Source organism: Panthera tigris, chromosome B3 (genome assembly GCF_018350195.1).
Source record: "Panthera tigris isolate Pti1 chromosome B3, P.tigris_Pti1_mat1.1, whole genome shotgun sequence".
NCBI lineage: Eukaryota > Metazoa > Chordata > Mammalia > Carnivora > Felidae > Panthera > Panthera tigris.
In genome coordinates this window covers 33,970,422-33,998,318 of record NC_056665.1, presented here as the reverse complement: position 1 = coordinate 33,998,318, position 27,897 = coordinate 33,970,422, and the positions used below count along the sequence as shown (strand labels likewise).

The following is a 27,897-nucleotide window of genomic DNA, read 5'->3' as shown; positions in this document are numbered from 1 at the left end:
CTGATTAAAGAAGCTGAAGATGACACAAAGAAATGAAAAAACATTCCATGTTCATGGACTACAAGAACAAATATTGTTAAAAGGTCTATATTACCCAAAGCAATCTACACATTTAACGCAATCCCTATCAAAGTACCACCAGGATTTTTCACAGAGCTAGAACAAACAATCCTAAAATTTGTATGGAACCACAAAAGACCCCAAATAGCCAAAGTCATCTTGGAAACAAAAAGTGAAGCTGGAGGCGTCGCCATTACAGACTTCAAGTTATATTATAAAGCTGTAATGATCAAGACAGTATAGTACTGGCACAAAACAGACACATAGATCAATGGAACAGAATAGAAAACCCAGAAAAGAACCCACAACTATATAATCAAATTAATCTTGAACAAAGCAGGAAAGAATATCCAATGGAAAAGAGAGTCTCTTCAACATATAGTGTTGGGAAAACTGGACAACATGCAGAAGAATGAAACTGGACCACTTTCTTACACTATATGCAAAAATAAATTCCAAACGGATTAAAGACCTAGAGGGCAGTAACTTCTTTGACGTCAGCAGCTGCAACTTCTTACTAGGTATGTCTTCTGAGGCAAGGGAAACAAAGCAAAAATAAACTATTGGACTTTATCAAAATAAAAAGCTTCTGCATAGTGAAGGAAACAATTAACAAAACTAAAAAGCAACCTAAAGAACGGGAGAAGATATTTGCAAATGACCTATCTGATAATGGGTTAGTATCCAAAATATATAAAGAACTTACAAAACTCAATATCCCCAAAACAAATAATCCAGTAAAAACATGGGTAGAAGACATGAAAAGCATTTTTCCAAAGGACAGATGGCTAATAGACACATGAAAAGATGCTCAACATCACTCATCATCAGGCAAGTGCAAATCAAAACTACAATGAGATATTGATAACCTCACACCACTTTAGCCAGAATGGCTAAAATTAGCAACACAGGAAACAACAGGTGTTGACAAGGATGTGGAGAAAATGGAACCCTCTTACACTATATAATTTTGGTTTATTTTTGCAGTATAACTGACATATAATATTAGCTTCAAGTGTACAACATATTGACTTGACAATTCTTTACATTACTTAATGCTCACCATGATTAGTTCATACAAAAAATAAACTAGCATTTGATTTCATGATTTCAAAATGGAAGGAAATGGGATTCTCTTCTTTTCATAAATCAGCTTTGTATATGCTCTTAGTGGTTTTATGTGGATGTATGTTACCACGCCTGTTCGGTAAATGCACTGGGGGCACAGCTGCTATACCATATGGTGACACTATGTTTAGCTTCAAAAGAATCTGGCAAGATTTCTTAAGAGGCTGTACCATTTGTATTCCCATCAGCAATGAATGAGATTTCTTCTTGTCCCACATCCTCACCAGCAAGTGGTATTGTCGGTTTTGGTATTTAGCCATTCTGATAGATGGATAGAGAATCTCACCAGTGTTTTAATTTGCTTTTCCTTAATGGACAATCCATATCATTTTCTAATAATTCCCCAAGTTGAGCAACATACACATACTGATTTCCCACTTATGTACATTATTTGGTAAGGTGTCTACTCATATTGCCCTATTTATTTTAATTTGGAGAGTTTGTTTTCTTATTGTAGAGTTTCCCAGTTAATTTAATATTTTTCAAGCAAATCTTTCTTCACATACGTGTTTTGAAAATATATTGTCCTAGTCAGGGTCCCGTCTTCTGTGTTTTTAACTGAACTCATGGAAACAGAGTAGATTGACTGGTGGTCGCCAGGGGCTGGGGTGAGGGCGTAGGGGAAATGGACAATACTGGTCAAAGGGTACAAATTTCTAGTTATAAGATGCATAAATTATGGGGATGCAATGTACAACATGCCGACTACAGTTAACAATACTATATTGTATATTGAAAGCTGCTAAGAGAGTAGACCTTTAATGTTCTAACCACACACATACACATAAAAGGTAACTACGTGGGGTGATGAATGTCTAACTAAGTGTATTGTGGTAATCATTTCATGATATATACATAAATCATTGTGCTGTATACCTTAAATTTACACAATGTTATATGTCAATTATAGTTCAATAAAGCTGGGGGGGGGGGAACAAAACACATGTTTTTAGAGTTCTAAAAAACTCACATTTACAAAATGGTGATTAAAAAAAATTCTTCTGGATTGGACAAGAAGTGTAATACAGGGATCACTTACCTGATAAATGCTATCAATTTCATTGTACTTAGCCTCAGTTTCTGTTTTCTGAAGATGTTTTCAGTTTCTTGGTTAGCCACTTCAGTCTGTTTTCTTTTTGCTCCCCCTTTCCCTTTTGTTTGCAATCCCCCCCCCCCCCCCCCCCCCCCCCCCCCCGCCAAAGATCGATCCTTTTCTGCCACTTTTAATGGCTTGGTTTCAACTTTTGTAGGAAGAGGTTTTATTTGACCACCTTGCTGATTTCCTCTTGGGCTCTTCTACAACTACCCTTTCAGCTGAATTGAATTTCCTCTTGGATATTTTGGCAGTGTGAAGGTAAAGAGTAGGACGCTTTAATAACTGCAGGATGCAGGGCAGTGAGCAGCCCTGAAAAACTAGAATGCCTCAACTATATACTTCTAGTACCTTTAGTTTGTACTTTTTAGTCTTTGATTCACTTGAATCAGTATTTTAATTCTTGTTTTTTCCCCATATGGTACCCATTTTTCCTTCACTATTTATTGAATAATATATCTTTAAAATGTCACTCACTTTAATGTTCTTTTTCTTTTTTAAGGATATTTCTTCTTTTATTTTCTTATGAATTTTAGTATCAACTTGTTAAAGTCTCCCCAAATATTATTTTGCTATTTTTACTCAGATCACATCTGTAGGTAAAGGGTTACAAAACTTTCCTTGACCTTGGAGGGAAGATGGTGGAGGAATAAAAGGACCCTAGGCTTGCCTCATCTCACAAATAGAACTAGACAGCTATCGAATCATCCAAAATCCCCAGAAATCGATGTAAAGACTGGCAGAACAAACTCCACAGGAAGAGAAGAGACGACACTGAAGGAGGCAGGAAGTGCAGAAACACAGCTTGGAAGAGAAATGGATTGTGGCTGCTGCAAATGGGGAGGAGCTGTGGCTGTGAAGGGTGAGAGAGAGACTAACACACAGGAGAGTGCACCAAGAAAATTATTCCCATAGCAATTGGCTCTCTTTCTAAAGAGAGAGGGTTTGAGTTTTTAAAGTTATTGCAACCAGTGAGGCTTAAAGCCTGGTTTTAAAGGTCAACATTCTTGCCTCTGGGAGAGCTCAGAGGATTTGGGGGCTGCACTTGCAGAAAAGGCAGGACAAACAGCCCATGAAAATATAGCAGGGAGACAGCACTCTGAAAAGCACCAGGACACAGTGGGAGGTTAGTTTCTCATCTCTGAGTATGTCCAAGAAGGCCAGTGATCATGGAGAGACCCCTCCAGGAACAAAGGAATTGGCAGGTGCCATTTCTCTCCCCCGTCCCTCAGCATAAGCACAGGGCACCAAGAACCAGTGCAGCACCAACACTTGCTACCTAAGTTGCTTACATCAAGTCTGCCCATCCCACTCTACACTCCAGAAGAACCACCCTACCCAGTCACATTTGCCTCTGTCTCAGTGCAGATGGCCTCTTCCTCCAGAAGACTGGCCCAAATCCCTGGCAATACCTCATCTCCCAGTGAAGGAGTTTTGCAACCCCTTGGTTCCCATGGCAGTGGCTACAGATCTCATTTCACTAGCAGACTAGAGCATACCTAGTTAAACATGCTACACTCACGTCAGGGAACAAACATTGCCTATAACAGGCAAACAGAACCTCTGCATCTGCAGATGACTGGCCAACACACAACAACAGAGTGCATGCAGCACACATTGGAGAAATTCTTGGAGGCACCAGGCCCTGGGGAACAGGGGACACTATACTACAGGGACTAAAGGACTCTTCTTCATAAAGCTATTACCCTCAAGAACAGATACAGCTGACTTTACTGACACAGAGAAATGGGCACAGGAACTTAGACAAAATGTAAAGACAGAGGAATTTGTCTGAATGAAAGAATAGGACAAGGCCATGGCCAGGGATCTGGGCAAAGCAGATGTAAGTAACATGCTTGATGGAGAATTTAAAGCAATGATCATAAGGATACTCACTGGACTTGAGAAAGGAGTGGAGAACATCAGTGAGACCATTAAATGAGAGGTATACTTGATGGAATGACAGCAGACTGGAAGAAGCAGAGGAACACATTAAAGACCTAGAAAATCGAGTAATCAACCTGAACAAAAGGGGCAGAAAAAAGAATTATGCAAATTGATTAACAGACTTAGGAAAATCAGTGACTCCATCAAATATAATAACTTTTGGAGTCCCAGAAGAAGAAGAGAGAGAAACGGGGCAAGATTATTTGAAGAAATAACAGCTGAAAACTTTGGTAATAGATCCAGATTCAGGAGGCACAGAGACCCCCAACAAAATCAATAAAAGCATATCTGTACCAAGACAAATTGTAATTAAAGTGGCAAAATATAGTGATAAAGAAAAAACCTTTTTAAAAGCAGCAAGACAAAAGAAGACCGTTACATGCAAAGGAAATCCCATAAAACTATCAGCAAATTTTTCAGCAGAAAAACTCCAAGCAAGAAAGGAGTGGCATGATATATTCAAAGTGCTAAATGGGAAAACCCTACAGCCAAGAATATTTTATTCAGGAAAACTATCATTCAAAATAGAAGAAGAGATAAAGAGTTTCCCAGACAAACAAAAACTTAAGGAGTTCATGACCACTACTAAACCAGCCCTGCAAGAAATATTAAAGGGTACTCTTGAGTGGAAAGGAAAGACCAAAAAGACAGTATGAAGGCAGGAAACACAAAAACAGTAAAAATGAATATTTCTTTAAAAAAAATCGGTCAAGGCATTCACAAAATAAAAGGATGTAAAATATCATACCATATACCAAAACATGGGGAGAAGAGGAGTAAATTTGAATGGATTCAAACCTAAATGACCACCATTTTATATGCAGAAGAGGTTATATACAACCTAACGATAATAACAAATCAAGAACTAATAAATACACAAAGAATAAAGAGCAAGAAATCCAAATATATCACTAAAGTAAATAAGCAAACCATGAAAGACAGATAAGAAAGGATCAATCAAAATCTTCAGCAACAACCACAAAACAAGTAATAAAATGGCAATAAGTACATATCTATCCATAATTACTTTGTAAATAGACTAAATGCTCCAATCAAAAGACACAGGGTGACTGAATGGATAAAAAAACAAGGTCCATCTATATGCTGCCTATAAGAAACTAATTTTAGACCTGAAGACACCTGCAGATTGAAAGTGAGGGGATGGAGGAAAATGTATCATGCAAATGGATATCAAAAGCAAGCCAGAGCAGCAATACTTATATTGGACAAACTAGACTTTAAAATGAAGACTGTGAAGGGAAGACAAAGAAGGACATTATATAATAATAAAGGGGACAATCCAACAAGAAGATAAAACTATTGTAAATATTTATGCACCCAATTTAGAAGAACCCAAATACATAAAGCAGCAAGTAAACATAAAGGAACTAATTGATACTAACACAATAATAGTAAGGGACCTTAACACCCTACTTACATCAATGGACAGATCACCTAAAGAAAAAATCAACAAGAGAACAATGGCTTTGAATGACACACTAGAATAAATGGATTTAACAGATATATTCAGAACATTCCATCCTAACACAGAAGAATACATATTCTTTTCAAGTGCACATGGAACATTCTCCAAAAGAGATATTAGCCCACAAAATAGGCCTCAACAAGTATACTTGTGATGAGCACCAGTTGTTGAGTGGAAGTGCTGAATCACTATATATCTAAAACAAATATCACATTGTATGTTAACTGGAATTTAATTAAAAACGTAAAAAAAATGCTTAAAAAATTCAAGAAGATTGAAGTCATACCAAGCATCCTTTCTGACCCTATGAAACTGAAGTCAACCAAAAGAAAAAATTTGGAAAAACCAAATATGTGGAGGTTAAATAACATACTACTAAACGATGAATCAGTCAACCAGGAAATAAAAGAAGAAATTAAAAAGAACATGGAAACAAATGAAAGTGAAAACTCAACAATTCAAAACCTTTGAGATACAGCAAAAGAGAGTCTAAGAGGGAAGTTTATACCAATACAGGTCTACCTCAAAAAGCAAGAAAAATCTCAAATAAATAAACTAAACTTACACCTAAATGAGCTAGAAAAAGAATAAGCAAAACCTAAAACAAACAGAAATAAGAAAATAATAAAGATCAGAACAGAAATAAGTGATACAGAAACTAAAAAAACAGATGGATGAAACCAGGAGCTGGTTCTTTGGAAAGATCAACAAAACTGATAAACCTCTAGCCAGAATTACCAAGAAAAAAAGAGAAAGGCAAAAAAAAGGAGAAAGGACTCAAATAAATAAAATCACAAATGAAAGAGAAGAAATAACAACCAACACCACAGATCTCCAAAGGATTATAAGAGAATACAGTAAAACCTAGGTTTCCAAGCATAACTCATTCCAGAAACATGCTTGTAACCCAAAGCACTTGTATATCAAAGTGAATTTCCCCGTAAGAAATAATGGAAACTCATATGATTTGCTCCACAACCCAAAAATATCCGTATAAAAATGATTACAATACTGTAATATAATACAAAATAAGAAAGAAAATACAAAATATAAAGAAAAGTAAACAAATTAACCTGCACTTACCTTTGAAAACCTTTGTGGCTAGTGCGAGGGCGACAAGAGAGAGGAGGGTTATTGTGTAGGACAACTTTCACTATCACTAGCAGAATCATTGCTATCTATTGGCTCAATGGAATCTTTTTCTTTTCCTGCAACTTTAACAAGGAACCTATCCAATGATACTTGCTTTGACCTCCTTTTGAGGATTTCACAGAAATGGGGCATTGCATTGTTATTAAACAGATTCATTGCTCACACTGCTACAGCCTTATTCGGGTGGTGCTTTTCCACAAAATCTTGCACTGTTTCCCACATTTTACAAATCTCCCTAATCTCATGTCACATGAGGGATTCCTCCTCCTTTTTCTCCTCTGCAGACGAGATGCAGATGTGGACTTCTTATAAAATCTTGCAATTTCGGCCACTCGCATACCTCATTCACACTTTTCCATGATTTCCTTAACCTCCACCTTAATCATCTCCTTCTTCTTAACTGCCTTTCATTTCAATCTTCTTCTGCATGGGGGGCCATTGTATATGCTCCCATAGATGCTGACTACAGTACAGTATTAATAAACTCTTGTCATAAACTGTATTTAATGTAACTGGCAATAAGGCAGCAGAGGAAACGGTCTATATCTGCAGGCAGCCTGACCTAGAATGAAGCAAAGCATTCATAAGCTAATCTTGTATGGAAAAGCAAAGGACTGTCTATAAGTGATCTGAAGTGACAAAAAAATACACAAGTGCCAGTTGTGGGCACCTTCCAATGTTCTGAAAAATCACAGATTTCTGCCAAACACCGCAGCTTGAGACCGAGCATCCAAGTATGGGAGACGATTACCCACAATCCCGCAGTGGGCGGGGGAGAGAGAGAGAAGAACCATTGGCTCAGTTGTGCTCATGAGATGTTTGGCATCACGTACTACTCATATTGCAAGACATAGCTCATTTATCAAGTGAAAATTTATTAGAAATGTTTGTTCGTTTTGCAGAACACTTACAGAACAAGTTACTCACAATCCAAGTTTCACTGTATTATAAAAAATTATATGCCAACAAACTGAGCAACCTGGAAGAAATGGGCAAATTCCTAGAAACATATCACCTACCAAAACCAAAATAGGAAGAAATAGAAAATTTGAACAGACCAATTACCAGCAAAGAAATTGAATCAATAATCAAAAAACTCCCAAAAAACAAAAGTCCAGGACCAGATGGTTTTAAGATGAACTCTACCAAACATTTAAAGAAGAGTTCATACCTTTTCTTCTCAAATTATTTAAAAAAACAGAAAAGGAAAGAAAACTTCCAAATTCATTCTATGAGGCCAGCATTATCCTGATACCAAAATTGGATAATGACACCACTAAAAAATGAGAACTACAGGCCAATTTCTCTAATGAACATAGGTGCAAAGATTGTCAACAAAATACTAGAAAACCAAATCCAGCAATATATTAAAAAAATCATCCACCACAATCAAGTAGGATTTATTCTTGGGTTGCAAGGGTGGTTCAATATTCACAAATCTATCAGTGTGATGTATCACATCAATAAGAGAAAGGATAAGAACTCTATGTTCATTCCAATAGATGGAGAAAAAGCATTTGACAAAGTACAACATCCATTCATAAGAAGAACCCTCAACAAAGTAGATTTAGAGGGTACCTCAAACATAATAAAGGCCATGTATAAAAAACCCACAGCTAACATCATACTCAATGGGGAAAAACTGAAAGCCTTTCCCCTAAGATCAGGAACAAGACAAGGATGTCCATTCTAGCCACTTTTATTCAACACAGTACTGAAGTCCCAGCCATAGCAATCAGACAATAAAAAGATATAAATAGCATCCAAATCGGTAAGGAAGAAAGAAAACATTCAGTATTTGCAGATGGCATGATACTATATATAGAAAACCCTAAGACTCCACCAAAAAACTGCTAGAACTGATAAATAAATGCATTGAAGTTGTAGCATACAAAATCAATGTACAGAAATCTGTTGCATTTCTATATACCAATAATGAAGCAGAAAGAGAAATTAAGAAAACATTCCTATTTACAGTTACACCAAAATAGTAAGATACCTAAGAATAAACCTAACCAATGACGTGAAAGACCTTGGACTCTGAAAACTGTAGAACACTGATGAAAATGGAAAACAACACAAAGAAATGTAAAGACATTCCATGTTCATGGATTACAAGAACAAATATTATTAAAATGTCTATTATTAACCAAAGCAATCTACACATTTAATGCAATCCCTATCAAAATACCAACAGCATTATTCACAGAACTAGAAAAATCCTAAAACGTGTATGGAACCACAAACAACCTCAAGTAGCCAAAGCAATCTTGAAAAAGAAAAGTAAAGCTGAAGGCATCACAATTCTGGACTTCAAGTTGTATCACAAAGCTGACTGGCACAAAAATAGATACATAAATCAGTAGAACACAACAGAAAATCCAGAAATAAACCACAATTATAAGGTCAATTAATCTTAAATAAAGCAGGAAATAATGTCTGGTGAGAAAAAGAAAGTCTCTTCAACAAATGGTATTGGGAAAACTAGATAGCAATTTGCAAAAGAATGAAATTGGACCACTTTCTTACACCATACACAAAAATAAATTCAAAATGGACTAAAGACCTAAATGTGAGACCTAAAATCATAAAAATCCTAGAGAAGAACACCGGCAGTAACCTCTTTGACATCACTGTAGCAACTTCTTTCTAGATATATCTCCTGAGGCAAGGGAAACAAAAGCAAAAATAAACTATTGGGACTTCATAAAAATAAGCTTCTGCACAATGAAACAATCAATGAAACTAAAAGGGGACCTATGGAATGAGAGAAGATATTCATAAATGACATATCTGATAAAGGGTTAGTATACAAAATATATAAAGAATTTGTACAACTCAACACCCAAAAACCAAATAATCCAATTAAAAAATAGGGAGAAGACATGAACAGACATTTCTCCAAAGAAGATGTAAAGATAGTCGATACATGAAAAGATGCTCATCATTACTTATCATCAGGGAAATGAAAATCAAAACTACAATAAGATATAACCTCACATCTGTCTGTATGGCTAAAATTAAAAACATAAGAAACAACAGGTGTTGGTGAGGATGTGTAGAAAAAGGATCCCTCGTACAGTGTTGGTGAGACTGCAATCTGGTGCAGCCACTGTGGAAAACAGTATGAAAGTTCCTCAAAAAGTTAAAAATTAGAACTACCCTATAATCCACCAATCGCACTATGGAGTATTTACCCAAAGAATTAAAAAACACTAATTCAAAGGGATATATACACCTCTACGTTTGTAGCAGCAGTATTTACAATAACTAAGATACCAAAGCAGCCCAACTGTCCATTAATTGATGAATGGATAGAGAAGATGTATTATATAAATACAATGGATTATTACTTAGCCATAAAAAAGAATGAAATCTTGCCATTTGCAACAACTTGGAGCTAGAAGAGTATAATGCTAAGGGAAATAAGTCAGCGACAAATACTATATAGTATTTGGAATTTAAATATATGGAATTTAAGAAACAAAATAAACTAACAAAGGAAAAAAGAGAAACCAAGAAGCAGACTCTTTAACTATTGAGAACAAACTGATGGTTACAAGTGGGGATGTGGGTAGAGGATGGTGAAATAGGTGATGGGGATTAAAGAGTACATTTGTCATGATGACCACTGGGTGATTAAAATAAAAACCTAAAGCAACAACAACAACAACAACAACAACAACAACAACAAAAACAACCTCTTCCCTTATTTGTGAAAATCTGATCTTTGGTCAATGTTCTAGCTGAGGGATCCCTGGAATCCTGGTAAAGACAGCATGAAAATGAGGTTATTAAGTGACATTGCCTCTGGAAAAAAATTACCCTGATTGGTAAGTTGCATTTAGAGAAGAAGAAATAATAAATTATAAATATCTGGTTGGAAGCCACACATTTGGACTTCCCTGAGTGTAGAGTCTATTGTAATCAGACATATTCCTTGCAGGGACCCTGGAAACTATGTCTATAGAATTTTACAAAAGATATTGATGCTTGTGGAGGAATGAAACTTCTAAGGCAGAATGGGTCTCAGTCACTAGATTCAGATCTTCTCTTTTCAGAGCTGTGACTTGGGAGGCTAAAGATAACTAAATCGTTGATAGTTGTATGGCAGCATGGACTGCTACAAGGACTCTGGCAGAAGAAGAAGACCTTAAATTGTCTGGTGGCATACTGTGCTTCCTGTCCCACATCCTTCTAAGTGATTCTAATGCCAAGTGTAGCCCATGGTAGCCCTACCAGTCTGAAAGCTGCATCTGATAAGATATCCCTTCTCTGTGCTGTTGGGTATTAGAACAACAATAGAATGGCAATAGACTAGGAAGAACTGACACCTTTATAAAATTTAGTCTTCTTTTCCAAATGCAACTGTTAAAGCCTTCTTTTGTAATTCTTGGGGTTTTAAGGCTTTCTTTGTGCGACCTTCCCTATTTCTTCTTCCCACATTTCTTCATTAAGTGTACTCCTTGGTATTTTACATTGCTGTTGTGTATGTTAATGTGTGTATGTGTGTGTGCGTGTGTGTACAAATATGCTAATACAAATGGGGATTTTTCTTTCGTTATATCATCTAACTGGCTGTATACATCAAAGTTATTAACTATTAATTGCACCCTACCACCTTATTAAATTCTCTTAAAACCTATAAATTTTTAGTTTTCTTGAGTTTTGCATATATACAGTCAGAAGACAAATGATAATTTTTTATTTAAAAAAATTTGTTTAATGTTTATTTATTTTTAAGACAGACACAGAGTGCGAGCAGGGGCGGGACAGAGAGAGAGGCAGACACAGAATCCGAAGCAGGCTCCAGGCTCTAAGCTGTCAGCACAGAACCAGATGCGGGGCTCGAACCCACAAACTGTGAGATCATGACCTGAGCCGAAGTTGGACACCCAATTGACTGAGCCACCCAGGTGCCCCGACAAATGATGATAATCTTAACTCTTCTTTTAAATTTTATACCTGTGATCCCTTTTATTATCTAATTGCATTAACTAGTACCTCTCTAATCAGTGTCAAATAACAGTGGGGATAATGGACATCCTTGCCTTTTCCTGATTTTAATTAAAATGCTTTCAGTGTTTCTCCATTAAATAATATGCAGGCTTTGAGGTTGAGACAGATATATTTTACCATGCTAAGGAATTAGAGATATATCCTTATTTTAATAAGAATTTTAAAAATACCTACATACTTATATCAAATGCCTTTTTTTTTATCTATGTATTTTGAGAGAGAGAGTGCATACAAGCGGGGGAAGGGCAGAGAGGGAGAGAGAGAGAATCCCAGGCAGGCTCTGCACTGTCAACAGAGCCTGGTGGGGCTCAAACTCATGAACCATGGGGTCATGACCTGAGCTGAAGTCAGTTAACCGACTGCGCCACCCAGGTACCCCTCAAATGCTTTTTATTTATTTAAAAATTTTTTTTATTTATTCATTTTTGAGAGAGACAGAGACAGCATGAGTGGGGGAGAGGCAGAGAGAGGAAGAGTGAGAGAGAATCCCAAGCAGTCTCCACACTGTCAGCACTGAGCCCTACGCAGGGCTCGAACTCACAAAACCATGAGATCATGACCTGAGGCGAAACCAAGAGTTGGAAGTTTAACTGCTTAACCAACTGAGCCACCCAGGTGCCCCTCAAATGCCTTTTAAATATCTATGAGGATCAATTAACATGGTGAGTTATGTTAATAGCTATCCTAATATAGAATCATCCCTTTATTCCTAGGTTAAGTCTCACTTGGTCAAGGTTTATGTTTATGAGCTACTGAATTACTCTTGCTAGTATTTTAACTTGCAATTAACTTGTAACAGATGACACAGTTCTACATTTATATATCAAGTATTTTACTGATACATACATACATACATATAAACATACATACTATATATCAATGTATCAAGTGCTGTTCTTATGGCTTTCTGAATAGGAACTCATTTAACTCTGGGAGTTTGGTACTATTAACCCCAATTTATAAAGAAAACTGAGGCATGGGGATTAAATGACTTGCCCATCACATAACAGCTAGTACACTGGTGCTGGGATTTATACACAAAAGTAGTCCAGAGCCCATCCTGTACTCCGCTGCCTTTAATTCTTTTGTGTGCAATTTTTGTTTTTCTTTGGGGGGGAGGCAGTGGGAGTGAATACCAATGTTATACTCTTTTCGCAAAAAAAGGCCTTTTCCCTTTTTGCTCTGGAACAGCTTAAATTATATTGTAACTATGTCTTTAAAAGGGTTAGTAAAATTCCTCTGTGAACTGTTTTTATATGAGGAAACTCTCAGACAACTTTATCTTTTCTTTGGTAACTGGTCCATTGATAGTCTTTCTTTTAGAGGCACTTTGGCATAGGACAGCTTCTTAGAAAACCTTGTATTTCAAAGTATTTCAGAGTTGAATAAAATTGCATTAGCTATCCTCCAAGATGGTTCCTGATCATTCGTATCTCTCAGTGTTCATTTCCTTATGTAGTCCCTTCCACACTGAATAGAGTTGATGTGTGTGATTATTGTAGAAATAGCACAGTGTAACTTTTGAGGCTAGAGTACAAAAGACATTGTAGGCTTCTGCCTAGGCTGTCTCTTAGATCATTTGCTCTGGAAAAAGTCAAATCATTCAAGTAGCCCTATGGAGTGATCCATATGGCAAAGAACTAAGTAAGAGTTTTTGCCAACAACAAACACCAAAAAGCTAACAATATGAGTAAGACATACAGAAAGTAAATCCTACAGCCCCAGTCAAGCCTTTTGATAAATGAAGCCCTGGCATTCTGACACAAGCTCATGAGAGATCTTACCAGAACCACCTAGATAACCTGCTCCTGAATTCTTTTTTTAAATTTTTTCAAATGTTTCTTTATTTTTGAGAGAGAGACACAGTGTAAGTGGGGGAGGAGCAGAGAGAGAGGGAGACACAGAATAGGAAGCAGGCTCCTGGCTCTGAGCTGTCAGCACAGAGCCCGATGTGGGGCTTGAACTCACGGACCTTGAGATCATGACCTGAGCCAAAGTCGGGCGCTTACGGACTGAGCCACCCAGGTGCCCCCTGAATTCTTAACCCACAAAACTATATGTATGAGATCATAAATGTTTGTTATTGCTTTAAGCCATTAAGCTTTTTGGTAATTTGTTACATAGTAATAGATGACTAAAACAATAGTAGTCTTAATTATGTCTCTTAATTTTCAGTTATCCATGATAATCTTTATTTCTTACTTGTAAATTTGTGCCTACTCCCATTTTAATTATATTAGCTAATGATTTGTTTTTCAGAGAATCAAGTTTGTTTCACCATTTTTGTTGTTTCTAATTTATTTCCTGCTTTTACCTTCATTATTTTCTTCTTTCTGCTTTCCTTAAGTTAATTTTGTTATTTACTTTTTCTTTTTATAAGTTTTTTAAGGCAACACAATTTCATTTGAACATTACTTTAGGTACATGTCCCAGAGACTCAGATAGTGTTTTTATTGTTATTTTTAAATTACTCAATAATTTCTCTGTGCCTTTGAGATTTTTCTTGTGGCCTGGTTTTTTCTCACAGACTTATTATTTTAATTAATTTCTAACAAGAAATATTTTATACCATGTATGCTTTGTACCTTCCCTTACTATCTGGCTCACAGGCCTTCCCAGTATGCCCAGGCAGAATTAAATATTTCTTCCTCAGTACTCTCACCACATAATACACAGTACTATCTGATCCCTCCCTCTCTTCTTTTAGAATGTTTTTTTTTTTTTTTAATGTAGGCTTCACGCCCAGCACAGAACCAAATGCAAGGCTTGAACTCATGATCCTGAGATCATGACCTGAGCTGAGATCAAGAGTCAGATGCTTAACTGAGCCACCCACGAGCCCCTTAAAACATTCTAATACCCGCGAATTCAGTCATCTAATCACATATATTTGCCATATTTTATCTGAGAAAGTCTATATGATTCTACTATCTACTTTTTCTAAGAATGATATTCTGAAATAAAAATCCTTAATTATTTCATTTGGATCAGAATTCTGTGAGTCCATAAAAGGTTTCTTTACTCTGTGAGACCAGTCTGTAAAAGGCTCCTTACCATAACAAAAATATTGAGAACCAAATGCCTTAATGTGGAGGATCTAAATAAAGATACTAACATTTCCATTTTCTCCCAAGGCTTGAAGAGATAACAATATGACTAGAAGGTATAGCAAAGTGTTAAAATGAATAAGGCCTATGAAAGAGTTTTGATATCTTCTGAAAATGCTTTAAGGTTCATGATGGCAGAAATAAGCAGGAAGGAATGGCAAGGCACAATCGATGAGGCACAAAGAAATTCAATGCTGAGTCAAAGTAAGCCCAAATAGTTAAAGACAGATGAAGACAGAGATACTTGTGGTGGTTATAAAGGACTAGATTGCACTGCCCTTACAAAACCTGAAGACTATGTGAGGAAAGACATGTACTACCCTCACCATGGAGTCATTATACTTTATGAAGATCCAAGGAAAGTATATACCCAAGGGTTGAACATATAAGGAGAAGAAAATATGCATCATCTAGACAGGACTGTATATAACTAGCTAAAACAAAAATTTCAGAATTCTTAGGAAGAAATTTTACCCCAAAATAGCACTTTGGGCCAAGACGAAATATCAATAGTGAGTGATCTTAACAAAAATAGGAAGCAAGGAAGTGAATTATCAGACCTCTTCCTGAGGAGTCTGCTTTCCTGATAAGGACAGGTCCTATATTCAAGGCTTTCTGGAATATTGGTTACTTTGAATGGTATTATAATTAGGTTACAGGCCTGATCAAAAATCCCAATGCTTGTAATTATGGCTCATCAGATCATAAGAATTAGTAAGTACTTTAAACACAGCCAGTATATGACTGTATTTGTATCTTGCACATGAAAAGGAATTACCCACGTCAAATATTTCTGTACAATGCAGTGTGTCAGCAGTATTGTATGTAGAGCAGTGGTTTCCCAAAGGCTAGGTAGTAGTCTGTGGATCCCTGGCAGGGGTTATGTGATATCTCTAAACCCATTTAAAAGGGTCTGCAGTATCAAAATCAAGATACTAAGTTGCTGTTTGCCCTTCTCACTTGTTAACATTTGCACTAATTGCACAAAAGCAATTGTAGGTAAAACTGCTAACATTTTTGCATGAGTCCAAGGCAGCAGTACCAAACTATATTAGTAATCATGGTATTTTTTGCTACTATGGCAGCTTTTTTAAAAAGTCAATTTCATTTCATTAATCAAGTAGTATGAATTGATTTTATTAATTCCTAACCCTTAAGTTCACTATTTTTTTTTTTTATTTTTTGTGTGATAAAATGGGAAGTACATATAAAGGACCTTGCTACATACTGACCAGTTATCTTCAGAAAAATATGAGTGCAATTGTTTCAAATGCAAGCTGAATTACAACTGCTTTATTCATAAAACAGTGTTTATAAAAATCAACAAAGTAGGATTATTCAGACTTAGATATGTGGCAGACATTTACTTTAAAAATGTATGAGGAGAGCTCATCATTTCAAGTGAAATACATGACCATATTTGTTGTCTATAATAAAATTTCAAGCTTTCAAACAAATATTGGAATTTTAGAAAACTTGTAACTGCTCTGTGAGTTTGATAGCTACCCAGTACTTAAAAGATTGTCTGAAGAGACTGGTGGTAATACTAACAAATGTGATTTTTGATACTGTATTGGGAAACATTTGAGCACTGAGTAATGTATATAATTGCTGAATTACAATGTTGTACTCCTGAAACTATACAACACTATAGGTCAACAATACTTCAACAAAAAAAATTTTTGAAAGATCTGCCTAACTTAGTGATCCAATATTTCCCAAATGACCCACCTATGACATTATAAAGCCATTGAAAGTACAAAAAACCAATGGATTTTAATGTCACAGAATATACTTTTTCTCCCAAATTTTTACTTAAATTTTAGTTAACATATACTGTAATATTGGTTTCAGAATTTAGTGATTCATCACTTATATAGAACACCTAGTGCTCATAACAACAAGTGCCTTCCTTAACACCCACCACCCATTTAGTCCATCCCCACCCCTCTCCCTCCATCAACCTCAGTTTGTTCTCTATCATTAAGAGTCTCTTACAGTTTGCTTCCCTCTTTTTCCCCCTTCCCATATAATCATCTGTTTTGTTTCCTAATTCCACATATGAGTGAAATCACATGGTATTTGTCTTTCTGATGGACTTATTTCACTTATTAAATAAGCATAATGCATGCTAGCTCCATCCATATCGTCATTGCAGATGGTAAGATTTCATTCTTTTTCATCACCAAGTAATATTTCATTATATATATATGTACATATACATATACATATGTACACATATATGTATATATATGTACACACACACACACACATACACACACACATATATATATATATATCACATCATCTTTATCCATTCCATCAGTTGATGGGACACTTGGGTTCATTCCATAGTTCAGCTATTGTTGATAATGCTGCTATAAACATAGGGGTGTATGTACCCCTTTGAATCCCTATTTTTGTATCCTTTGAGTAAATACCTAGCAGTGCAATTGCTGGAATGTAGCGTAGTTCCATTTTTAACTTTTTGAGGAACCTCCATACTGTTTTCCATAGTGGCTGCACCAGTTTGCATTCCCACCAATAGTTCAAGAGATTTTACCTTTCTCTACATCTTTGCCAACATGTGTTTTTTCCTCTGTTGCTAATTTTAGCCATTCGTGATGTTGAGCATCTTTTCATGTATTTATTAGCCATCTGGGTGTCTTCTTTGGAAGACTATGGAATGTCTATTCCTGTCTTCTGCCCATTTTTCAACTAGATTATTTGTTTTCTGGGTGTTAAGTTTGATAAGCTCTTTACAGATTTTGGATACTAACCCTTTATCAGATGTCATTTGCAAATATCTTATTCCAGAATATGAAATGTTAGTTGATGTAGCTTCATATTCTATATTGCAACTAACTTGTAAGAAACTAAAAACTCTTGCTTTTGGGTGAAGGACCACAGTATCCAAAATCATCTGAGGGATAAGATCAAAAGTATATTGACTATACCAGATGTGAAATCTTCCCTCATTCCAGATACCACAGCCAGTGGTAAGTCATTTTAATAAGAATTAAGATTGCATCTCTTAATGGCATTTTTAAAAGAGCTATAAGCTGATTCCCTTTAGTAAAAGCAGAACTAATGCTCCTTTTTCCATAAGGCCAACGTCTATGAAGGAGAAGGAAACTCAGCTTTGGATCATGAGCAGATGCTGAGCAGGCACATTAGGTGGAAAAAAGGACTAAGTTGTTTGAGGGGATGTATGAAGGAAAAACTCTGCTTTCTTTGTAAAGAAACATGTTCCTGAGCTTTCCTCCTGGCCTTGTCAGAAGTATCAAAGATCATGACAGACTAAATTACTGGCTCCAATTCTCCAACCTTCCGAATAGAATTATATCTGCACCCTCCTCATGGCCTCAGGATAGGTGAAGTATATTCTCCCCTTCTTGATTTGGGGTTTGGTCATATGATTTGCTTTGACCAGCTGGACATTTATTAGCAGACATTATGGGAGCAAAAACATGCACAGTTGAGCTTACCAATTCACGTGATGAAGACATCATGAAAAAAAAAATATCCCAAAGAGTCCAATAGTACAAGAAGAATCAGAGATGTGTGGAGCAGAGCTGGACCTAACCTGCAGTCTACCCTAAATCAGCTAAACCTCAGCTGCCCCACAGATGTGTAAGTGATAAATACATGCTTGCATTAAGCCAATGAGTTGTGGGGTGCTTTTATATAGGATTATTTTGAAAACAGCCAATAACTTAGGCTACTCCATGTATACCTAATAGTCACATTCTGGAAGCTACCCTTGAGTACAGTCATTGCCTTTCCCTAAAAAGGTTTGAAAGTCTTTGGTAATGGGTAAAAGTTTGGTAGTATTATTCCCTGGCTTAAAAACCTTTGACAGACTCTCAAGACCTAAAAAGAATTGAATCCAAACTCCTGATTCTGTAATTTAAGAGCCCAAAATGTTACTAACTCATTATATCTTATTACTCTCCCCTTCCTTCATTCTTAACAAGAAATCTTCCATTCTGGCCACTGATGTTCATTCAACTTTCACAAGCAGTACTAGTCACCAGCTTTCTATGTTGCTACAGGTTTTTGCACAGACGAGATTTAGTAAACTGAACTGCAATTATGTATTTGTTTGCTAGGTTGTTATTTTACCTAAGGCAGAGATACTGTCATTTCTATACCTCCAGCACAGTGCCTGAAACATGGCAGAACTGTTCTATTTTTGTTGAAAACATACGAATAAATGAAATAGAATGAATGAGTGGGATTAGGAGGATAGGTATCATCTGCAGAAGAAAATGGGAAGGGAAAAAGATGTGTCTAAGATGCAGCCTACAAAGAGAAGTATCCTTAAGGAAACGAATTGAAAGTAGTCTCATTTTTATTTAGTAAAATTGTAAAAGTTTACTAAATAGATTAAGAATACTGAATTGAGATTACGTTTTACCTCTACGAAAGTCTTCCTAATGAAAGAAATATAAAACTATGATACCCAGTATTATCATAACTTCATCAAATATACATAAGGAAAAATTTCGAGGGAAATACAAATATTCTAAAGGATTCTCTTTTTTTTTAATGTTTATTTATTTTTGAGAGAGAGAGAGAGACAGACACACAAAGCATGAGCGGGGGAGGGGCAGAGAGAGAGGGAGAAACAGAATCAAAAGCAGGCTCCAGGCTCTGAGCTGTTCAGTGCAAATGGGTTTGCAAACCCACAAACTGTGAGATCAAGACTTGAGCCAAAGTTGGACACTTAACCAAGTGAGCCACCCAGGCACTCTGAAATACAAATATTCTAAAATATTAATAGATATCTATGATTTGCTTCCTGCTTTTACACGCTACCCTGTTTAAAATTTTCCACAATGAACATGAAAAAAGTATGTGAATCTCTTTTATATAAAAATATGTGATCTTAAATATATCAAATGGCTAATTTTAAAAGACATTACATACTATAAAAGAATTCCAGGGGTGCCTCTGTGGCTCACTTGCCATCCGACTCTTGATTTCTGCTAAGATCAGATCCCAGGGTTGTAGGATCAAGGTTGGGCTCTGTGGTGAGCTTGAAGCCTGCTTAAGATTCTCTCTATCCCCCTCTGCCCTGCTTCCCCCACTGGCATACATTCTCTTTCTCTTAAAAAAAAAAAAAAAAAACAACCTTTCAGTGATTTGAAAGTGGTAAACACAAAATAGTTTATCTTTCAGCTCCAAGTTCTGTGAGAAAAAAGAAAATAGTTTCTTTAAAACCACTAAGTACATTACTACGCACACACAAAACTAGAATGAAGCTTCAAATCTCATTTAAAAAAAAAGGAGCGGGCGCCTGAGTGGCTCAGTCGGTTAAGCGTCTGACTTCAGCTCAGGTCATGATCTCACGGTTCATGAGTTTGAGCCCCACATCGGGCTCTGGTCTGACAGCTCAGAGCCTGGAGTCCGCTTCAGATTCTGTGTCTCTCTCTGTCTGCCCCTCTGCTGCTTGCACTCTGTCTCTCGCATTGTCTCAAAAATAAACAAACATTTTTAAAAAATTAAAAAAAAAAAAAAAAGGAGATACAAGAGTGAACTGAGACTATTTAACAGTCGAGTTTTAGAATATAAATGGTAGGTAATCCCCTTCTAGCAGTAAAAATTACACAGGGAGCCAACAGCATTCATTTTTGTCTAGCATTCTGTACTTTTTATTCTTTAACCACAACCCCCCAGGATCACTCTGTTTTGTAAACTTTTCACCTCTCTTTTCTCACATATAACCCCATCATTCCAAACCACAATAATCCTTAATGTTTTCTCACTTCCTATCTTCTGCCTTTTATTCTTCAAACCTAATTGTTAGGCTTCCTGAATTAAGTTCCCTTCCCAGATATTACTGTAGTTCTTCCATTTCCATGCAATTCTATGTATAATAATTCCCTACATAATTTTCATTTGTCCCCATTTGAGAGAAGATTCCAAAGCTTTGAAAGAGGTGCTTTTCTCACAAATACACAAAGAACACAAATGCTGTTCTCCTTCTGCCTACTCTCCCAAGAAGGTCCTGTGTATCCTCCTTGTCACTGGCCTTGCACATTTACTGCATGCAGATCTAAGCCTACTCTTTCTATTTCCCACAACCCCTTTCCAGAGATCTAAGTAATACCTCATGCATACCATGACGATCTCTGGAAAGGGCTTAGGGAGAAATAGAAAGAATAGGGTCCTTCTGGGTGTGGTGTTATCAAAGACAACACTACAAGTTCTCACCACAAGAAAAAAATTTATAACTGTGTGGTGATGTAACCTAAATTTGTTGTGGTAAATTCTGTAATATATACATATAGCAAATCATCATATAAAAGTCTGCAATATATACTTTTAGCAAATTGTTATATTATATACCTAAAACTAACATGACATTACATGTCAATTATATCTTTAAAAAAAAAAGACAACAATATAAAAATACCTGCTGGTCAGTACCAGAAACAATAAGAATGCTTCTATATTCTGAGAAAATCTTCACTCTCTGAATCCGATTCTCATTATTTCAAGTCACCTGAATGTGAACAGCAGACTTAGATACTATACATTATTAACATAAGGAAATGACAAAACCCTTCGCTGGAAGGAAAGCAAGTCCACACTTGGAATATTTCTTTCCTTTGGAACCATTCAGAGCTGCCAATTTTCAATTGATTTCTGGCTTTCCAATTATTAATACTTAACTTTTGGAAGGACATTTCTAGCTTCTTTTGGTGTAGTCAACTGCAAAACTTAACGCTGCAGATCTACCTATACGGGTTAATACAGAATCAAAGGTATGTTAACTTCTAAAAGAGACATGCAGGTAAGTTCTTTAATAAGCCTACAACAGGCAAAATTCACAAGGTCTGCCACTATGAGTACAGCAGTAAAATCTCTGAAAAGACTTAGAGCAATTTATAAATTTCAAACTAAGTAAATAAAGTAGCAACTGATACTATTTTAAAAATTAGAATGTTCATTTTTTTAAAATGCCCTTCTTAGAATGCTTGTTCAGCTAGATACGTTATGAAGAAAAGAATTCCATGGTCAAAGTTTTGGAAGTGTTATCCATTATATCCCCAACTTTGTTTGGTTATGGAAACTTTTGTGTGTAACATCTTTCAAGATGATGATTTGTGAAAGTTTTACAGATTAGTAAAATTTATTTCAAATTGTATTCTTCATATTGTATTAACATAAATAGTGCTAAATCAATATTTATGTTTGGAATTATGCCATAAATAAATAAATAAACCACTTCTTATAGCAAAGGAATAGTTGGATGAGACTAGCATATCATATTCTGAAATCCTAGTCTGGGAGTGTCCTAGCCAAAGATTATGCTCCATAAACCTAATGACCTTCTTTCTGCATGGTAGCAGAAAGATTTTCCACATCATTTCAAAATGAAATGATCAGCATTCAACCTATTTCAGTGATTTATGAGTCAAGAGCTTTCTGATACATGACTGCTAGTCTTGCCTGTCTCTAATCTATTCTTCTTTAGAATGCTACCAGTTATCTTCTAAAAGACACACTGATGGTGACACTCCCTCATTTAAAAACCTTTCCATAGCTCCCAAATGCTTCAAAGCAGGAAATTCAAAATTCATTTTTTTTAACTTTATTTATTTATTTTGAGAGAGGGAGAGGGAGAGAGTGTGGGAGGGGCAGAGAGAGGGAGTGAGAATCCTGAGCAGGCTCTGCACTGTCAGCGCAGAGCCCTATGTAGGGTTTGAACTCATGAACCATGAGGTCATGACCTGAACCAAAATCAAGAGTCAGATGCTTAACCAACTGAGCCGCCCAGGAGCCCCAAGAAATTAAAAAAAAATTGTTTTTTAATGTTTATTTATTTTTGAGAGAGAGAGACAGAGCACGAGCAGGGGAGTGACAAAGAGAGAGGCAGACAGAATCCAAAGCAGGCTCCAGGCTCTGAGCTGTTGGCACAGAGCCTGATGCGGGCCTCAAACCCACAAACCGTGAGATCATGACCTGAGCCGAGGTTGGACACTTAGCCAACTGAGCCACCCAGGCACCCCAGAAATTAAAAATTCTTAATGTTGCACATCTGGTTCCAATCTACTTTCCAAATTATTCTGCCACTTCTACACCACCTACCCCAGCTCTAGCTATACCAGGTAGTTATTATTCACAGATTGTTGTTTCATGCTTCTTTTCTTCTTGAATTCTCTTTTCCCCTCCTTCTTTTCTCCATTTGTTAAATTATTATTCATCTTTCAACACCCAACTCAAGACGACCGTTCACATTGGCAATAATACAACATACGTTTCATAAATATATTTCACTCTTCATTTCAGAAAAGTCACTACTATATTTAATTATGGAATAGTAATTTTTTTCATCTATGAATAATGAACACTATTGAGTTTGATTAGTCTATTTGTAATGGTTATCCTAAAAACTCACTGCTATCTCCCCTAGATTTAATTCTTAGATTCAATTCCATGGATACTTACTAAATACCAAATATTCCCTAGACACAGTCATACTCTTAAGAACTGGGCCTATATACAGCCTTTACTACAGCTAAATGCAAATGCAATAGTACATTGCATTTTTCTTCCTGTTCCAAAATTGTGGCTAAGGCCCAAAGCTAAGGATAATGAAGTACTCCATCTACTAGCTTAAGAAGCCAACCATAGTTGGTACCAGACTCTTCTCTAAGGGTTTAACTGAGAGATACCAATTTATTGAGACACCTCCTACCATCAATATCCTAACACCTTCCCTCAATGTGAATCTAAAAAGGCTGAAAAGAAAAGAGGATTACTAGACTTTAAGGGGAACACAGAGTTTATGAAAATAGGACATTCCTTTCCTCTTTGGAGAAAAAAGAAGTTGTCATATTTAAATCCAGAGGGAAAGAATCATGGTCATCTAAAAGAAAGTCAGACTGGTATTTCATTCCCTATTTGGTTATTTGTATAGGCAAAAGACTTACTGATTTACCCCTCTGTCATATACATAAGGGAAAAGAGAAATAAGGAGAGCGTATGGTGGGGGAAGTGAGAGATAGTAAGACAGGAAAGACAATGGCCTGGTTCCTGGAACCTGGTTCCAAGAGGTATGAAAAATGTAACCTTTCCCCTAATGTGCCTGTAGGCCCTAGAACTGGTACTGGGAGGTAGATTTGACTATAGAGTCCTGAGGCAAAAAAAGACATACAGAGTCCCATGGTGTGAATGCCATTAGTAGGTTTAGTCCAAAGATGTAACCAAATCTTCCAAGGGATTGCCAATGCCTGTAAACATGGGATAGGACTGATCTGTTAGCAGGATAAATGGAAGTTCCCACTCACCTACATTTAGGCTATTGACAATGAGCTAGAACAGCAGTGCTGAACAACCAAGAAAGAGGACTACCACCTCAACAGTGGGATATCATGTAGGATTTTGCCCCCGGTATCACTCCTCCCAGTTTCAACACTAGAGGAAGAAAAATCACAAGAAAAAGGGAAGGCGGACATGTGTAATAAAAGGAACCTACTTACCCACCCCAAAAGTTTTCAGCCCCAGATTAAAGTCTAGTTTTCCTGAGAGAAAATGAAAAGAGTAACTGAATCAAGTCTGTGACTCAAGTTATAATATGGAGAAAACTGATTCTTAAATACTGCCATGAAGACAAGAGTGTTTAAAAATTGCAGAATAGTGACAAGACACTGTGAAGGCAGTTGACATCCAATCAGAAAGGGGAGTCAGACATGGTAGAGTTGGCAGGCAGTTACTAGGTAAAAAGCAAAACTGATCGGTGTTTATATCCCAGCAAATTGAGATCCTCAATGAACTAGTTAACCACAGATGGATAGCCTCTGAAGTTAGTTTCCACATATACTGGTGTTCTTAGCTTTCCATCTCTCCTTTCTTTTTTTTTTGTATAATAAATGAAATCCTGGTATGAGCTCTATTATACTATGATATTTATACTATGAAGTCTAGAACCAGTCTGTCAATTTTTTCACTACCATTTGCTTGCTGCTCTGTCTGAAAAATGCTAAGCAGATGAGAGCTATTATTCTGTATCTGGGAAGTCACCATTAAAGTCACAGATATGAATGGACAAATAAGCGTCACTAATGATGGAGGATGCTAGTAGTAGTAATAGGTATTTCAAGTAATGAAGTGAAGGGGACCAATGAGAACAAAGTTCTTCAGAAATTAATTTGATACCTCAAAGCCGCTTTCAATGTTACCTTTTAATGATCCAACCAAAGAAGAAATCTACAAAGAGGCTTATCTGACAAAGAGCAAAACCAGTATATTATAAATGGACACTGTTCAGCTGCATGATACAAAGGAAGAAAAGGGAAGGTTCTAAAGAAAAAGAGTAAGAGAAAAACAAGTGAAGGCTGGTCAGGAAGTGGGACCTGAACTGGGGCGGTACATGGAAGGTGGACAGGCATGGATGATAGACAGAGCAGAACAACTCTGGATGGATGGTAGACAATAATGTAAAGTGGCTATGACACATTGCAATATTAATACATACCGAGACTGAATTGCGGGTAATGCTCATAAATCTAACTGCAATTAGTACAGGTTTCTGGATTAGGAAGGACATGAAAAGGAAAGCAGAAGGTTAGAATGTACATGTCATTGCCCCATTAAAAGAGAAGGTTTAATCTTTCAATGGACTGAATATATCTGTCTTCTGCAGCATCAGGGGGAAAAAAAGCACAGCTTGTCTAGCTGCTTTGAAAAGCAGTTTTAGAGTAAAAGGTCTCTCCCCATCCTTCTTAGATGGGCACTGCTAAATTGGGCATCCTAGAACTGAGCTCCTGAAAATTCAGACTACCAGAAAGGGTTTCACTTTTCAATAGTGTTTCTGTTTTCATTTTCTAGGGAAAAGATTTAGATAGTGTCCTACAATTAACTTTCTTTAGAAACTTGACTGCCTGGAAAAGGTCTATGTTTGTACTTATTTTTAGAGAAGACCCTTCACTAATTTAAATCAACAGACATATTTGTTAGGACTTATTCTGTGCCAGGCAGTTTAAGCACTAAAGAAAGAAACAGAGTTATTTTAATGTTAATCTAAGTATAAATCACGAAGATATAGATGAAGTATTGCTGGGCTCCTGGAAAAGCACGAGCATGATGACAGGGAAGCCTGCTTCCCTTTAGAGATTTACTGGGAATCTGACTGGGTCTTCATTGCTACAATTCTGTTTTGCAGCTGAGGGGAATGGTAGCAAATGATAGGACTTTAATGCAGCAGTAGCATCCCAGTTACCCAGATCCTACTGATTACTGGTCAGTGAGAACTGAAGTTGTCTATCTATAGGTCACTGGTTACAAAGGAAGACATTAAACAGAAAAGTAGGCAAATGGAGAAAACAAATTAAATTTTTGCCAGGCTTTTCTCAAAACCTAATAATAAATCCTTAAAGAAATCTTTGATAATAGTAGACTCACAGATGGAATTCCATTTCCTTATGAATCACATTCTTGCAAATGATTAAGTTCTCTACATCACACAAGTATTAACAGGAACATCAAAGGTGACATGGTTGAGGGTGGGAACAGATGGTGGAACGAAGTAGAGAAAAAAATTAGGATAGGTTAAATTTTCACAGAAAGGACAGGAAAAGAAAACAGGACAGATTATTAAACCACCAGCATTTTACCCAAATACTTGACTTAAAAACTTCTACACATTTAACTATATATATTCTGTACATATTACTAAAGAGGGCTAAAATATCAAACATGAGGCATCTATATTACCCTGAGTTAAAGTGGTTTCTTTTTACTCATTCCATGTGAAAAAGGTTTGGAGAATAATCTCTCTTTACACCATAAATGCACACTTAAAGCCCCAGGAAGGCTCCCATTTTCCCCTGTGATTCCACATCTTGTATCTTACCATTGATCTACGAATCAGAGACAGCCTGGTCTTTGCCTTATTCTCAGCAAATTCCAGGCTACTGATGTCTTTGAGACGAGCCTTGTATTTATTCATTTGTTCCACAACAATCAGCTCCACACAGCTGAAACAGGAGGAAAAAGAGAAAACTGTTAGGAGCTGAAGTAAGTCAAATAAAGTGTAGTATCTACAGACTGCTTTTCAGCTAAATGTGGCAGATGGTTGGAGAATGAAAGAAAAATCAACATTCCTTATTATATGAGCTCTATGACAAGGTTTCTATAATGGTGGTCCACAACTTTGGCTGTACTTCAGTACCCACCCGAGGAGTGACTATATGTCGCAAAGCCCAGGCCATACCCCAGACCAATTAAATGAGACTCTCTAGGATGGGACAAAAACACCAGGATTTTTTTTAAAGCTCTTTTTGCAGTCAAGGTTAAGAACCATCAATCTAGAAGGAAACCAGAGGCCCACCAAAAAAGGTTAAAGTAAAATGCAGAAATACTGAAGTACTAAGGCCAAAGGGATTCGGAGCCAGTTAGACTAATTATGGGAAGATACAAAGTATACATAATTTGGTAAAATGAAATTCTAAAATATTTTTCGAGATTACAAGCATTGCTAAAGAAAAGCTAAATTTAAAAAGTAAGATCCTTCAAAACAAATGGTGTTCAGTTGAATAGAATCTAAAAAAAAATTTTCATCTTCAGCGTAAGAAAACCCAATGGTGTCTAACAATCTTCTTAAAAACATCTGAACTTATGAAATCATTCACTATGTTCGATATCTGGATAAAGTGGCTACGCTGACTCAGAAGTTTCTGGGGTCTTGTGGAGGTGTTAACAACAGGCCTTACGTGGTAGTCTTACTGATGTCCTGCACACTTTGTAGTGGGTCAATGGTATCAGGGCAGCGGAGAATGCAGGGTGCGAACACAATGGCTAAAGCATTAGCAGACATTCTATTAGTTTCTTCCTGTAGAGCAATCCTAAGGAATAAAAAAACCAAGTGAAGTTCAGAGAAAAAGGGTAAATAC

The 27,897-nt window shown here is 36.6% G+C and overlaps 1 protein-coding gene across 7 annotated transcripts in view; it reads right to left on the bottom strand.

The window, feature by feature from the left end:
* MYO9A (myosin IXA) overlaps positions 1 to 27,897 on the bottom strand; it is a 282,301-nt gene that overhangs the window by 19,151 nt on the left and 235,253 nt on the right. For all 7 annotated transcript variants that reach the window (XM_042988478.1, XM_007084561.3, XM_042988481.1 and 4 more), the window contains 2 exons: positions 27,718 to 27,849; positions 26,859 to 26,982 (listed from right to left, as the gene is read on the bottom strand). In XM_042988478.1, the coding sequence (XP_042844412.1) occupies positions 26,859 to 26,982; positions 27,718 to 27,849 (256 nt within the window). The remainder of the gene's footprint in view (positions 1 to 26,858; positions 26,983 to 27,717; positions 27,850 to 27,897) is intronic.